Here is a 17,346-nt window from a genome sequence, read left to right as displayed (position 1 = left end):
AAATGCAAAGATGCCACTGTGCTTATCACACACAGCCAGATGGTGGACCTGGATCAATGCACACATGCCACGATCAATGCATTTGATAAAGAATTAAGAAGAAAACTGTACATGTTATCAAAGAACTTGTACATGGCATAATTATGATTCTGCATGTGCTTACTGATGATATTGGAGACTCAGAGGCAGGTGATAATGAAACTGATAGGAAGAAATAGCTTAAAGGCTACAGCATATGGCCTCAGCACTAAGAAATCTTGTCAAATAGTTCAGAAAGCTTTTTTAACTGTTATTACAGGCTGCTCATAGTGCAGGCTGGTGGCAACGTTTTAATTTTTTTTTTTTAAACCTGAAATGTCAAAAAGTTACAAAAGCTGTACTTTTTAGAATGGTTCAGAAAATAATTAAGATGCTGTTGTGTTTTAAACACGGCAAAAAACCTACAGGTAGAGGAGAGCATTCACAATTTTTTTTGGGGGGGTGGTGGTTGGGCATTTTTTCATATATATAATTCCACGTTCCCTGAATAAATGTATTTAGACTTTAAGGGGGCTCGTGGCAGTTTAAGGAATGTATCTGGGTAGCAATTCGCATTCGGCACGCCAATTTCTACAGATGCAGTTTCGATATTATTTCTCATCAAATGTAGAGTATTTCCGTGCTACCGTTTGTGCTCTGTCAGCTGCATTACAGCCACCTTGGATGTGAAAGAAAGTAATTAAAAAATTATTAAAAAAATCATATACATTTATAATGTATAAAAGGTACCTAAAATACAAATTCTCATGCTCCAGTTGATAGATGAGCTGTCTAATCAACGCCTGGACGTAACTTAAGTGCTCTCATTAGTGTGAAGACCTTCAGGCTAAAATAGACTAAATCCTTTAAAAATTGCTTCTGCAATAGAAAAATCCCCCTTACCAATTTTCCTCTGCCTAAATCATATCAATTAAAAAGAGAGAGAGGGAGGGAGGGGGAGAGAGAGGCATTTTCACATGACTTTGTTTTAACTGACACTCAAAAAACTATCTTCTGAATCCAATTTAAAATGTTTCAGCAAAAAAGTTCATTAGCAATCAAAGAAACAAAAAAATCACGCTGAGTTTAGTTTCTCTTTCGCTTATAAACCTGGATCTTTAATCAGCAGTAAGGCGTATAATGCCCATTGAATCCTTTACCTTAACTTTTTTTTCAACCCCAAATATTTAATCAACATTGCAGTTTTACATTGAATTATAAAATTTATCAAAATGAGCCTCCAGAAGAGTGAAGCGCGTATTTTACTTGCAGCGGGCCGAGGTGGGACACCCCCCCCCAACCCCCGAATTTCAATTTGTCCTGACAAACCATTGGGTATTAAATTCTAAAGGCATGCAGAGTGCATAAAGAACTGATGGCTTGATTAGCTCTTGTGGTGCAATTGAAGGAGCTGTCTCTCTCCCCGCTTCTCCATTTTGAGAAACACTTTGATCTCCGTTCAAGTCAATTCATGAACATCAACTGACAAGACTGCATGAAACACCCCAATGGTTAGGCCCAAACTCGTAGCAAACTATTTGGTTTCATTAAGGCTTCAGGAGAAGTGACCAGTGACAGTCCTTTCATTCAGAAGCCAACAGGCAAGTGACTATTTAAACTTTAATGTGCACAATGTACTGCTGAAGGCCGCTACACCTATAGTCAGTCACTCAAGTATGAATGCCTTTACCTACTATTTTGTGACATGTGAACTACTAAGTGCAGCTGCAGTCTCATTAATGCATTCGCCCAGATTTGTTTGCAGGACTAAAGAGATGATTCGCAGTATTTCTGGTGGGAGAAACGACTGTATCTTCAAAGGAAGGTAGAACAGCAGGTGCTATATAAAAGCCAGCGATTAAAAAAAGATTGCATTTTTAAAGGCAGTAATTTACTAAACACTTGCACAAACATAGCAGAAATATTATCCATTCCGGCTGAAGATATAAAAGAGCTTGCATCACATCACCCGCAAAACGCAGAGTATTCGGTCCGGTTTCGAGCTTTGCTACAGTAAACTATTCGCACATCAGTTTTCCCCTTTTTTAGTTGCCCTCTCCAAAGAGTCCCACTTCAAAGAGTTCATTTTTGCACCAGTTCCTGTCAATGCAGGTCAGAAACACTAAAGTGGAAAGTCGCTGCAGTGCCATGGCACAAAGAGTCTCTGCGGCTGAAATCAAACAAAGCCCAATTAAACTAATCATAACGTCCCAGTGAACACAAGGAAGCTCACCTTGTATTTCTGGACTTCTTGTGTGAATTCCCAACTCTACTCGGTACTTGGTACTATAATTACCCTGACCAAAATACTGTGAAATTACTGCTCTGATCTACTAATGGCTGCAAAAAATCAAGTCGTTGTGGTTTCATGCCAAGGGGCCGTAGCAAGGTGGCGCAACGCTTTCTGACAGAGACGACAACTTCTAAAAACTCAAAAGGGAAAATTAACGGGATGTGGTTTATGTTGCCAAGGACTGTTCATTAATTACCAATTTAATCACTGCTGGAGGCATGACATTACAAAAATCTGGCTGAAAGTTCTAATAGATTATGAAGACCACCTAAGAAGAGTGACCAAGAAATGTACAAAACAATTAATACTGTTTCACTGCTATCAAAGACACTCAGATTATTTTACATCAAGTGAAGCAAAAGAATTAGTAGCTTCACAGTGCCACCACTAGGAACTGTAAATACAATGGCACACAATTAGTAATGCACATGTGACTTTTCGTTCAAGGCATATATCCTTGGGAAAGCCAGAACATGATAAGGAGAACAAAAGAAACATTTTTAAATGAAATGAATAAAGATTTTAACTCTACCCTTGTGCATGCTGAGCAATAACAGAATAGGCAATGCAAAATACAGCTCTAAGTAATGGCGATATCATCCTGGGATTCACAACAGCGTGTACTGAACATCCACACACAAAACGTCCACAGTTATTAGCAGTGATAGAAAAAGAGCATTCCAGATGCTAAGAAACCCGGGTCTCACTTCGTACACAAAGGGAGAGCTCTGAAACACTGAGACCCTTTTTTTTGCTAATATTTATAAACAGATAGAAGATGCTTAAGTTTCTGAACTAATGTTGTTCAGACGATTTTAAAATTCAGTTAATAAATTGACAGCCTATTTTCTGTGAGCATGCAAGTTAATGTTACGGCTGCAGACCATGCAGCACCTTGAATTTACATCCACATAATAAATAACCGTGTATTTATATATTTAGGCCAGATGCTTAAGTGGTATAAACAGATGCAGCTTATGGAAATAACAGTAATAAAATTCAGCTGAGAATCTCACGCACTTATACCTAAAACTTAAACTGCGTAATATTCGTCTTGCATTATCAAAGGTTACACTTTATTCATGAAATCCCTCCTGGTATAAAACTGACAGTGCATACTAATTCTTCTTAGAAATTAGTTTACTTGCACTAATTGATTTATTTTCCCAGCTACGTCAGGGAGTTGTCTCCAGCAGTATTTTTGTACAGTGAAATATCACAACTTCATAGTAGGAAAGTGCTTAAATAGATCAAATATGAAGTCAAAAGATGTAGAGCCTTCTTGGAAAGTTACAGATTATTTTTATTTTTCATGTATTGAGTAACGTTAAATAAAATAACTTGTTTGTTCTTGCCATCAAGGAAATGAGATCAGGCTATCTCAAGCTTCCCATGTCGTTATAAAGAAGTAAATATCAGTTCAGTTGTGGTTTTGAAGTGTTCAGTCAGCAGGTCTAACTTTCATTTAAAGAAAAGTATATTGTTAAAACAGCTATAGAACTTGGAATGCTCATGAAATGTAAATACTATACAGCATAGTCTTATCAGCTTAAACTGTATTTAACCACTTTATAGTGGCATACAGACAAGACATATAAATTAACAACAGGGAATAAGTTACCAAAGCTCAGGGATTACCAAAATAATGTTCAATCTTTTTACCAGTTAGATGGTAACTGCTTCTTTGTAATCTCAGGAAGATCTAGTGATCGTATCTAAATCTGGTCACAATTATCAGCATGACAGACTAGTCTTTTTTCAATCAATATTTTCCAATTAATATTAAAAGACCAAGGTTGCCATCTGCAAAGTCCTACACCTCAATAAATTCACGTTAGATGTTTATTTAATAAAGATCAGCTTTTCTCTCTTTGGTTTTTAAGAAAAACAAGATGGGAATAACTTGGGAGTGTTTCCTTAAATGAATTAACATTACCACCTCAATCACAGACATTTATTTTCCAACTGAGGAGACTGCAAAAAAAAAAATCCACTGATGAGCTAGATACCTTTCCTAACACAACACAAGTAGGGATTCTGGTTTCATGTAGAAATAAAAATTACTGAGTAAAGCTATCTGGTACTAATTTTCAAGAACCTGTTAAAATATTTGGAGGAAAGAATACTTGCAATGCTAACTTGAGTTTAAGGCATCTTTCAATCAAATGAAAATATCCTATTTTTGTTGTCTACTCTGAATTTGCATTCTGTACCACTTCTGGTCATGTTGACTAGACTTTACTTTTTGGTCACATTTTAGAGCAGGACAGTTAGGAGTTTATTAGCTCAGAGGGGCAGCAGATTGTTGCAGGACATGATCAATAAATGGGACCATTTATTAAAGCTTTTTTCTGAGCATTTAAAATAATGCTTTATTTTTATTTTATTGCAGCTGGCGTATCCTGTATCTGTGCAAATGTATGAAATCAAAATTAAAGTAAGAGTATACAAACTCATCTCCTTTCAGATTTTGTCACTTTCTGAAGCTTTTCTGAAAAGACTTCCATTTCCAGTAGTCCACTGTGGATGCAAAAAAAGTTACCATTTTGCACTCAAATATTTATGAAAATGAAAAGTAATGGGCAAAACAGATTGACACCTGAAGTAGAAAGAGCTTATTAAACATGAATTAGACACAGCTGCAACAAGTCCTTTGAGCAAATATTCTGAGCAGAAAGAAACAATCTCGTGGCATAGCCTGTTCCTGCTGCCCTCTGTATACAGACAGTGTTTGCATGTTTGGAGGTAACAGCTTTTTGGTGAGGTACTTCGTATCTGCAAATTCTACTACAAAAGCTGAATATAGTCCCCACTGCTCTTTCAAACTTTTTTTTTTATATTTAGGCAGCTATAGCTGTCATTCAACTTGAACAAATATGAAATAATGGTAGCAGAGATAAGTAAAACCAAATCTTTCTCTGTACAGAAAGCAGGCTAGCAACAGTTGCATTTAAGCACAGCAGCAGCAGCATCAGGATTGCTCTCTGAAAACACCCCTTCAGTTTATTATTAAGCTGGTTTTAAATACTTATCGAATGAATTGAGTCCCTCACAATTTTTACTGTAGTCATCCTCAGAATGCCGCTGTGAAAAAAGAATTACTACTTTCCTATTTCACAAGAGGCAAAAGACAGAGTGATTCCCTCCATGTATCACGCTATTGAACTCCTGCATGCCAGAACATATGCTAGATCCTAAATATGCAAAATTTTTGGCTGAATCCGTATGAGGGGCCTAGTCCTGCACCTAAATTCACCAAGGAGGAATCCTTAGCTCAAGCAAAAACCAAACAACTTCAGGAACAATCTGTGGCCCGCGTTAGGAAGAAAAACACATCCTTTGCCAGACGAGCACTATTTTTCATTAATTTCATGCTATACAGCATTCTCTGCTAAAGCTATCTACCTTGCAAAAAAGTTAAAAGAATTTGACACACGATTTAGGAGATACCAGAAATAAAACTACTGAGCACAACCTTGATTTTCATCCCGCTCTGTATCCTTTAGAATAGACCCTTGTCGTGGCACCACCTTTTACTTTTACTATCCCCTGATATTCAGCCCAGATCTGAGCTCTACCCAGCTCTACCAGTACTTTGGTTTATTTTCACTGTTCAATACATAGGCCCATCAGTATGTAGCACCATTCTTTACTCCACAATATTCAAATCTTGCTCTGTGGACAGAATTATTAATTTCTTCAAGGGCTTTTCTACAGTGCTCATCACTACGGTATTTAAGTGCCTCAAAAGCTTTAATCACATTCCCTTCTCACAACACCCCATGGTGATGTTATTACTCTGTTCTTCGGATGGGAACTGAGATGGACAGATCCAGCTAAAAGGATCTAACACTGGGTGCTCACTCTGGGAAGCCTATTACCTGGCTTTTTTTCAGTATACTAAGCTTTATGCAGCCCTTTATGTGCCTCAAGCACAGATCCAAGTGATTTCCCTGACAGACCTGGATGCTCAATACATCTGCAAATCAAACCTTCACCTCAAATGGCAATCCGGAAAGGAAGGATACACAATTAATGACCACTTGGAGGAAGTTTGGTTCAAAAGACTTAGCAGTACTGATCGGGAACTCTGAGGCAAAGACAGCATTACATTTAATTCTTCCAAGCACCTTAACTGTGACCTCATCTTTTTGCTCCTTGCAATCCCTGCTTCGTTTGCCACACACCTTTCAATTTCTGCAACCGAAAGGACAGAGATCCTCTGGACAAACAGCCTTCTACATCATCTCAATCCTCTGAGCTAAATAAGACACAATTGCTTTGGGGAAAATAGTATGTGATCACAAGACTGCATCATAATGCATATACACAAAGGAGGTTAATTAAAGTTGCCTGTGCATTTCTTAACTCCTAATTCCATTCTCTGCAATCACACTGACTCCATAACCATAGCCATTTGAGTTTACAGAGTAAACGACAGCTGCAGTAAATTTCCATTCTTTATGTGGACCAGTCATTAAAGGAGAGTAAGACGAACGTTTTGCCCCTGGCCTTCACAGATATTTGCTGACAGCGGAGTTATACTGAGATTCAAGAATTATGGATTCCACTCCACATTCTGCAAGTGAGGGTTCCCTGCTGGAAAGACCTTTTAGCTCTGTGACTCCTGAGTATTTCCCACTTGTTGTGGTCCTCTCTAGCCTGTCACTTTGCCAGTTAGGTTGCACAGACCAGCTCCAGCCTCCTCGCCTTTCCAACACCTCATTCCAGCCAAGCTGCCGCTGCTAACAACCATCACTACAGGCTGATATTTTACAGCATCTGGTGGGAGCAGATATGTCCCTTCTAGCCCTGTGATATTCATCATGAGAAAAGGTGAGTTAAATAAAAATGAGTAAGCTAATAAAAAGGCTCTCCTGGTTAAAAGCTAAGTGATTACAGCTGCTACACCAGATTGGAAATGACAGAAGCATCTTGTAAAAGAGTCACTACATGCACACCTACATCAAGAAAGCAAGCAGAAAGGCTGAGCTGTTTATACATCTACCATAGAGAAAAGGATCCATGAGGGGATCAGTAACTGTTCACAGAGCTCTTAAGCTAATTCTTCTAGTCTCCAAAAGGCTGCATCAATTTTAAGGACATATCTATGATCCTCCCAAACCATGAGCATGTTTTCAAGGAGTTTCTGATCAATGCAGTCTTTTCTTAACTTCAAATACCCGCCTACAGGCTTACATACCTCCATATAGGCTGGCATGCATACAGCTTGCAGATTGCAGGCTTCTGAGAAGCTCCAAATGAGCAGACCTAACAGTGAAAAAACTTCTACCACACTGCAAGTAGGGAAGAAATGGGAGAAAAGAAAAGGGGCTAATATGATACAAATAGAGGAAGCAAGCAGAGAATGACAGGACTAAATCAGCTGGGTTGAACAGGAATGGAAGATGATGGGGCAGAAGGCACAGAGGGAAGAAAGAGTAAAGAGAGCGGGTATTAAGAAAGAAAAGTTAAAAATGAGAAGAAAGGGAGCTGAAACGGCCAGGGCAGACACCTGAAATACAGTCTGAGAGAGAGTAGAGAACAAGAAGACACAAACTAAAGAAGGGGAGGAAGATACAACTTGGGATGCAATGAGAAATATGTGACTTAGAGGAAAATGGCATTGAGGTAACAGGTATATGAGCAAATTCAGTGCCTTAATCTTCTGCTCCCACAACTTCATCAATTTCTGAGTTAAAAAGAAAAAAAAAAAGTAAAGCAAGTGAGAATACTGACACGGGCCTAACCCCAGAGTGCAAACATGAGAAGATGGAAGCACAATGCAGCAAGAAAGAAGACTCAAGAAAAAGGGGTAAACAGCCAAGAGAATGGACATGTCATGGGAAAACAGCCAGTACTTCATGAGAAGCCAGTTAGTGGTCAATAAAGAGACAACAGAGATTTAAAAAAAAGGGGAAGGGGAAAAAGAAAAAAAAAAAAAGACACGCAAGCCCAGAGTATATGATTACTGAAAAAAATAACACAATATTGGTTCTACCAGAGGAAGGGTAAGGCTTAGGCTGAAGAAGGTCTAAGGTATTTCTCTATGCTTAGAGGAGAAACAGGAACACTGTTTTTCTCAAGAAAGACTTCTACCAAAACAAATCAGGCAAGCACATACCAAGTAACCTGTATTTATGACCATGGAACAGACTTGGAAATTTCCTCCCTTCTGTTGACCTCAAGCAGCAATATAACCCCACACACTGTATATTGTTCTCACTTGTTTACCAAGAAAACAGTAACTCATAGTTCTCATATGACAAATGTAAAGTGGTAATAGCAAGGCCTGCGAGACAAGATTTTCAAAAGTAACTAATGACTCTACATTATGACTTCTCATTTTGAAGTAAAAAAAAAAAAAAAAAAACTACCCTGAGGCAGAAAGCTGATGGGGAAAATTTCAGCTCAAACAATGAAATACTAGCAAAGTTGTAAAACCTTTGAAAATAGGAGCTTGTAATAAAAAATGTTGGGCAACGTTAATTACAGTTGCTCCTGCCTGAGTAGTTGCCTATAGTATCCCTCCTCTAACGCTGTTTGCTTTATGAAAAACTAATTTAAAAAAATCCGAAGTGAAACTCATACTAAAATACACTTATCTAGGAAAAACTTAAATACAATGTAATGAAAAAATTGCATATATATCATTATGTTATCATTATACAAATAAGACTTGTCTGCATATATGAATATATTTTGAAGAAAAAAGAAGTGTCAGTTTGGGGAGAGGAATTGTTAAGGAAAAAAAAGTACAGCATGGATCCAAGACAGTTAAGAGAATGAAATGAGACATGTAAATCACTGTATTCATTTTTTGATTGTTTGATCCCATTTATGTAAAAAGCAGAATCTGCCCCTCAGGACTAGGCTCTGAAAGATGTGAATCAGTAAAGATTCAAGCCTTTCTCTGTATCATTATTTTTCAGTTACATTTACATTCTCAGTTGCCAGTACAGTCTCTAATGCGCAATAGTCAGAATCACAAAACCCGCACTGCAAAGGTTTGCATAAAAATTAATTAGCTTTCATCTCCAGAGAGTATGCATCCTTCCAGGTCACCACGGAGGCCACTGGAGGTGCAACCGTAGCTGCTTCAACACTGGAGCTCATTCCCCAGCTCCACTTTCCCATCTCACCAGCATAATCAACTTTGGTGATAAAAAGGAATTGTTCCATCAACTCTTTTACAAGACTGTCACAAGCAGCTTCATTCACTGCAACAACACTTATGAAGCAGCAAGTAGCTGACATCACAGGCTCAGGGAATGCATTTACATTAACTGAAAAAAGAGAAGTAATCAAAAAAAGCATAAATTACTTCACTATCATTTAACAAGTAACTTTTGTTTTTCATTCCATTAGAAACTGCAGTGCCAATCAAAGAAGGTGCTCCCAGACCTCTGCTTCCAGTGAAGTCTAAGGCATCCTTCTGTTGGCCAAAACAGCAGAAGAAACAGGCTTCAAAAGTGAACGAAGGGTACACGACACATCAGAGCAATTCAGCGTGGAAAAGAAATATTCTGCAAGGACATGCCCCCCACAAAAGCATATGCACATACAATAAATTTTAACTACGTAAACTGCCATAGTGGCCAATATTTCTTACATCATTCAGCTGGTTATTGCGGGCTGGGATGATCGTATTGGTTAGCTGCTTATTCCCTGCCTTTAAAGCTGCATCTCTTCTTGCTTGCTCAAGCAGAACTCTTGCTCGTTCTTTAAGTTCTTCCTGTCTTGACAACATTCGTTGCTTAAAAATAAAGAAATATAATTAACAGCAAGGCAGCCTCAGGGTACTTAATGTTTATACAGTAGTTAATAGCCAGCAGCCTTCCTATATAATGAAGGTCAGGAGTCACATGGATTACAGCTTCATGAGGGGACAGAGCATTCTATAGAAATGAAAAGTAAAGATGATCAAAATGTAAAATTAAAAAAGTCATAGGCCTTTATAATGTAAATAAGAGTTCTCTCCCCTCCCCTTAAAACTTAATTTCTATCAACATTTAATGCCTTTAAACTGCAACTGTGGAAAACAAATAATTGGCTTCATGGAAGCTATGTTAAATGTGCTATGTGTTTACTTATTTACTTTAATATGTATGCAAATATAATGCTTTGTTGACTACTTATATGAGTATCGCTCATTTATAACTTAAATTGAACACAAAGAGACTGGGTACAAGGCAAAGACACCCACAAAAATATCTGCTTCTACTTCATTTATGAATATCCACAAGAAAGTCCCCTCTTCATACACGACTGATTATATTGCAGAGTAAAAATAACAGAAGGGGGGCTTCTGCATAGGCAACATGAGCAGCTCCCATACATATATACTCCCAAGCGCTGACTTCTTAGTCAAGGTCAACTGTGAAGACTCTGGGAAAATGCATCTCTAGGCCTTTACACGAGGTAGACAGATGTTACAGGTTGTGCTCTTGCAACAACCATGTGGAATTGAGGTGGTTGACTCTAACCGTCAATTGAGTGTTCAAGGTTAAGATTGAGGCTCACATCTGAGATTTTATTACCATGTGCAAATGCACAGAAGATTAACAACAGAGAACTGTCTTTAAAGCCATCTCTTCCTTTTTCTTGGCCTATTACACCTTGCACATGAAAATCTTCGTAGAGAAGACATCCTGTCTCATCCTGCTCTATTACTCTGTATGGGCCAAATTGTTCCTTTCTCATCCAGTACACAAAGATGATGACAAAGAGAAACTTCACGGGACTTCACTAATTAAAGGGAAGAAATTAGCTGGCTATGGAACTAATATTTGGCCACTATCACCCATCCATGGACTGCTTCTCTTGCAATAAAATGAATCTTTATGATGCTTGCTCAGGCGAAAATGTAAAAATATTTGAAGCAATCCACACTACCAAAAGACTGGCTATATTCTTTTCTTATCAGAGCTAACGGCACAAAGCTGAACAAAGCCAAAACTCAAGAAAGCTCTTCACAGGGATAAAGTTATAAGCATGCTTTGGCATTTTTGTAAACAGGGCTGATAACATTTTTTACATATTTTTGTGATTATACTATTTACTGATAATACCCAGCATTTATATAATATTCAAATTTCATCCTCACAATAAATCTGCAAGGTAGGTGGGCATATCCTTTTTATCTTTATAGAAAGGAAAATGATGTTGTGGTTAAGTAACGCGCTCGAGGCCCCTCAGTGAACAGCATAACTTAATATTCTGGAGCTTCTGCCTCACCATTGTGGGCTATGTTCACACAGCCATGTGGTTTCTCAGATAAGATTTGGAAATATGTTTCGTGTATTTTAAGGTATTCAAAACTTTACATTTTTTTAATATGGATCAATGAATTGATAAGTATTTTTCCAATTTCTGCTTCAGCATGCAATACTCAGAAGAAAGGTGCCAAAAACCTTGAAACCATCTTCTTCGAGCTGGTTGAGAATACAACATTACTTCCTTTAACTGGAGAGAGATTGGAAAGATAAACGGCAGGACAATTCCTATAAATGAATTTTTCATGTAATGGCTCTTTTTCAGTATCACCTACTTTCAGTCGAAGTATTTATTGCCCAGCAATAAATATACACTGCCCACCTTGCCATTTATACTGAAGATATGGTGTAAACCACAAACATGGAGAAAGAACTTAAAGAGCACCTCCATCCTGACTCACAGGCATACAGAAAGTTTAAATTTCTTACCTGGGCTGTTTTTGCAGTTTGATCTGCATGACTTAAAGCCGTTCTGGCATCATTGTCAGAATCAGATTCTGTTTGCCTCGGAGAAGCATGCAGTTTCTTTGCAAGATCCGTATCCTTATTATAGGAGTATCCAAGCTTAGAAGTAGGAGATAAACTCGGCTTTGTGACAGGTGAACCAGGATCTGCTCCTGTGCTCTCTGTGGATCCTATACATCCCAGCTTTTCTTGCTCTGAGAAACCAATGGTACTGCCTGAGATCTGGTGTCTCTTCTTGTCATTATCTTCACAAGCAACCGTGGGAGACACATCCTCTTTTTGATCACTGACATGTGCCAAGTCACTCAAGTCTAAAGTGTCAGCTATCAGCAGTTTCTTCCTTCCAAATGTAGGCTGCGCTTGCGTTATATCTGTACTGCTACACTTCCCAACGTCTTCAGACGCAGAAGTCCTTCCAGAGCTCTGCTGGGATTTTTGTGGATCTGTGTCACTTCGAGTCCTGCGAGAAGAAGGGGAAGCTGTGCTTGGGCTTAAATGGTCATCAGGAGTCTGATGCTCACTCTCAGATTCGCCAACACCACTGTCATTTACAAATACGGAGTCGTCCTGAGAAGCAAAGTCTGCCAAAGCACTGTCCGGTGGATGCAGCTCGGGCTCCCGGTTCAGGTCGTTCAGCTCTGCGTAGAATTTTTCCTGGTCGACAGAACTGTTTGTGTCCGTTTCATAGTTACCCACTTTATATGTGCTTTTACTACTGTTCTCCTCTATTTGAACCACGTTTAATTCCTGGCCACAGAAATGTGCCCTTATTTGATAGAGATAGGTCATAACAGTCAGTTTGTCAGGTATCGCTAATAAAACCATGTCAGAAGGTTCCAGCAATCGCGATATTCCTAAACTGGCAAACCCATCATATGCCTTTAAAAACAGACAAAATAAAGATTACAATGTGGTAGTTTCTTACATATCATAACATTTCAAGAATGCAAGTGGAAGTTACAGTCAAAATAAGCAAGCATAAAACACATCCAATATTACAGGAACAGTACGGGTTCAACTCTATTACTTATTATTCTTTTGGCTTCATTACAGTAGTTACTATTTTTTGTTGCATAATCTAATCGGAACTCGATTTTTCCTGATGGCTTCTAGATATCTTCCAGGGTATCTTCATAGTGATGCAAATTGAGAGAATATGAGCAGAGAATAAGATGCTCAAATGGCATTGTTTTAAATATTTTTAACGTACTACCATATCATACTGTACTAAAATCTTTGGTTACTCAAAATTATGCCACTTTCATGAGTAAAAAACTGTTCATGAAACTGCAACTTAAAAACCCTTCTGTTTGCACTAAGAAAACCTACCAATATCTTAAATGGTTCTCACTCAAGTAGCAGGAAACAAGCAAATAAAGTGTAAGAGACCAGAAAAAAGCAACTAAGGATGGCTTTTTAAGATAAAGAACAAAGATATAAGAAACACGACACTAATCCATCTTGGGCTTTATCACTGGTGATCAACCTTCTCCCTTCTACTGGTCATGTAATTGCAGTGATTTGTGTTGATGAAAAAATATGTCCAGATAGCAAAAAAGAACACCATCACAGATCACTTGATACAAGACATAAATCACATTAATCCAGCAAACAAATGCATTGTAAAAACATTTGTTGATGTTAAATTTATAAGAGAGAGTGAATTTCATTCCCACTTCACTTTCATTTCTAAAAGCTAAACAGTTTGCAAGCCTCCCACTTTGTGAGGCCACATTGTCTTCTTTTTGCTAGCCCTTTAAGTGAGTGGGCTTGGTGCATCAGGTTTTTCTAGTTTTGAAGAATTAAAGCCGTTTCTCAATTTACAATTAATTGTTACTATCCTGGATTAACCCTGGAAGACAATATTGTGTTTCAAGGAAGCCTTTAAAAAGGCCTCCTGTTAGTGTAGATGCACTCAGTTAAAACACTGGGACTTCTCCTCCCCCAGTAATTTTGCAGCTCCTTTTCATCCTTTTCTGAAGGGGTCGAAAATGTTCACAGTTGTTCCTACACTATTTTGAACCAAAACAGATGCTAAATTTCAGACATGGATGAGAACCTGTCCTTTCGCAAGGAAACAATAACACACATCGCTGGCTTCAACTCTACCTCGGTTTTATACTATTTCCTTAATTTATATAGTTTTAGAAGGGTGGAAGAAAGAAAGAAAAGAGAAACCAATATGATTTTTTTTATCCTCTTGGTTTTCATACTAGTAAATGTTCAATGGTGAGTCAGAATGTGGGTCTGGCGTGGCTGGCTCCCGGCAGACCCCATTATTTTACTTGCTCTGAGAAAAGGAGGCACTCTCATTCCCATTGCAATGTGCTGGAGTCATTCCCTACTTGAGGGTCAAGTAGTTTTCATTTCAGCCACTTTTCAAACTCTGCTTCTGAGAGCTGGAATTTATCTTCCTGAAATTTTGTATGCTTCCCCTCATGCTCAGGTATAACTTGCCAAAGCATTTTTGGTGAAGTAATTTTTATATCTCTATAACAAATGATTCAGAGAGTTTATGTAGACATAGAAATTATCTGAATAATTTATTGTTAAGCCCTTCTGGCTCTCCCTGTGCAAAATGATTTGGCTTAAAATCATTGCTGGTCTTTGTGGGCTATAATTTCTTAGGAAGGTTTATTATGAGAGATTGTTATGCCATTTATAAAAGCAGAGCTGTGCTTAGATATAGGAGTAGCAGTGGAAAACACAAATGTTGTATTTGCTGATACAAAGCTCCAGACAGAGCAGAATAGCAGGAAAATGATGGCTGGGAGGGAATGGAATGAACTGGGATGGTAGAAGAGGGACAGCTGTCATTTATCTGGTCTTGGGACACAGAGCTGGAGGAGCAGGATCAGGCTGGATACAGAGGAGAGGGAGACGAGAGGTGGAACCGAACAGACATGAGGAGCACAGAAAAGAGAGTTAAAGGAGAGCAGTGCAGGGATTTGGGTGGGCAGCCTAAGCCATGGCAGGTACCAGGAATGATGAATGCTCATACACCAGCAGAAAACAGGCTGGTATGAAAGCATAGCAAGCCAGCTGTGTTGTCCTGTGGACCAAAGGTAACACCTTAAGTGGGTCAGTGCCAATTCAGTGGCATAAATAACCTGTTCCCCTACACTGAAGGTAGTGGGAGTTACCATATGAAGAACGAAAGGACCTAAGGATGGGCTTAGTCCATGGCAGCCAAAGTCCATGGACATACTTGACCTGAACTCTTTTATACTCTTAATTTCTTATTTATATGCTAATAAAACTAAATCCTCGGAATATCTCCCAGGGTCTGTAAAATGAAGGTGGGGACAGTGTTTCAGAGTTGTTAGGAAAGGCACTTGCTTAGAATGGGTAATGCTAGAGCAGAAGGACTGAATTTGGAACGATGGATATTCTTGATACAACTGCAATCACTTTTTACTGTCTGCTCGGTTCTTTTAGTGATGCTTGGGACTAAACACAATAGTTTTCCACTGATGCCGGATACTTATTTGCTATCCCCTCTCCTTCTCATTCTGGACAATACACATTCTTGCTTCTCTGCTTTTAAAGTGCACTAGATATCTAGATTGGCACACAAATGTTTTATAGTCATTAGTTCTATAAATAGCAATCGTATGTTCTGTACGTGTCTATATAGCAGTGTGTGATGGGTTCTCCTTCACTGTTAGAAAAGCAGGGAGCTTCTTGATATTCCGGTGTATTTATAAATGCCTAGTGTTTCTAACTAGTCTGTAACTAGTTTGTAACATGGTATTAACACAGTAAATTTTCCAAGTCAAATAACTTTTTGTTAAACAGAGGCATAACTAAGCCTCGATTTTGCAAAAGTTTATATGCATGTTTAACTATGCTCCTGCATTATCCTACCAAGGTCAACAAACAACTCCTCCACACACAATTAAATATGTGCTTATGATTTTGTGGAATCAAATAGTAGAAGCGAGCACGAACGTCTGTTATAAAAATATGGCTGCCAGCTCAAAGGTAAGGAATTTTTTTCCATTTTGACTCAATGCTATCCCCGTAATTCTGAATTCTTCTGCTTAAATATATATTTTAAAAGGATTCCTTCCTTGCGAAATGGAATATTTTGTCAAGACAATCACTCGAGTTCAAATGTGTTGAGGAGTTTAGTAGAAATGGTCAAAAACTGGGGAAAAAAGAAAAAAAAAAAAAGGCATGACAAAAATTGAAAGTGCCAATCGAACATCCAGAAGATGTATTAATATTTCCACACAATAATCCCTCAAATGAAACAAGCTTCTCTAAACGATAAAGTAATTAAAAACAGAAGTTCATTAGTAGAACCATACTGTTGTGCCCTTCCACTTCTCGCCCTTTCATCCCCTCCAAGCTCCAGCCAAGTGTAGTTTAGTAGCTTACATTTTTAAAGTGCAGGACATGTTATTAGCAATATGAAAAATTTCTATACTTGATAAGGGACTATACTGCCAGTATGCTGTAATTTTAACACATTTTTCATTATTATTTACCAATAATGAAATGGACATAGTAAATAAAATTAGTTGGTTAATGTTATTGGGAAGGCTATATGGACAGTTAGATATATGTGACATTTAAGTAGAACCACAACACTTTGGATCAGCTGGAAAGGTATCCCTGTAATGTTTTTAATTTTCTCAAAGATAATCCTGGCTTCTCTTTTGTTCCTCACAGAAATTTGAATTTGCAAGGAGCACAATGCACCAAAAATATATCTGAATTCTGACGTTAATGTAAACTGGAGTAGTTGTTTGGGGTTTTTTTTTTGTTTTGGGTTTTTTTTAGAGACATAATTATATTGTGGAAATTACAATACATACATACACACACATGTATGTATATTCAAGACACTAAACCTACTTACCTATCTCCTGATGAAGTTTTTTCTTTTTTCTTTTTTAATTTACTGACAAGCTGATTGACAGACATCAATTGGGATCCATCAGCACAAGCACCACAGGCAGTATTCCAACCAGTTCCCAACTATGTAACCCACTGACATATTGGCCGAGATCAGATGTCACAGGTAAATACCCTTTTTTATTCTGCATCAGTGGCAGCACCAATTTGGCAAATGACTAATGTGTGTTACAAAGAACCTCCGATGATGTGCTTTTTGTAACAAGTGCATTTCAACGTGTAACTATACACAGTAGTTGCACTGAAATAGTTGTCTCTTAAGATTTCTTTTTTTTATTAAAATACAAACGAGGTCACGCACTTCTAAAAGATATAGTCTTATGGGTTAATCTTTAATCTATGGTCACAGTCACCTCTTACCTCCTTTCCTTG

At 38.1% G+C, this 17,346-nt stretch overlaps 1 protein-coding gene across 1 annotated transcript in view; it reads right to left on the bottom strand.

The window, feature by feature from the left end:
* The window catches only part of EHBP1 (EH domain binding protein 1), a 236,180-nt gene that overhangs the window by 60,184 nt on the left and 158,650 nt on the right, over nt 1-17,346 (bottom strand). The window contains exons 12-13 of the mRNA XM_009327110.1: nt 12,016-12,930; nt 9,924-10,067 (exon numbers count right to left, since the gene is read on the bottom strand). Coding sequence (XP_009325385.1) covers nt 9,924-10,067; nt 12,016-12,930 — 1,059 coding nt within the window. The remainder of the gene's footprint in view (nt 1-9,923; nt 10,068-12,015; nt 12,931-17,346) is intronic.

Source organism: Pygoscelis adeliae, unplaced genomic scaffold (genome assembly GCF_000699105.1).
Source record: "Pygoscelis adeliae isolate BGI_AS28 unplaced genomic scaffold, ASM69910v1 Scaffold137, whole genome shotgun sequence".
Classification (NCBI taxonomy): Eukaryota; Metazoa; Chordata; class Aves; order Sphenisciformes; family Spheniscidae; genus Pygoscelis; species Pygoscelis adeliae.
The sequence above is the reverse complement of the archived record's forward strand: the minus strand, read 5'-3'. Positions and strand labels throughout refer to the sequence as shown.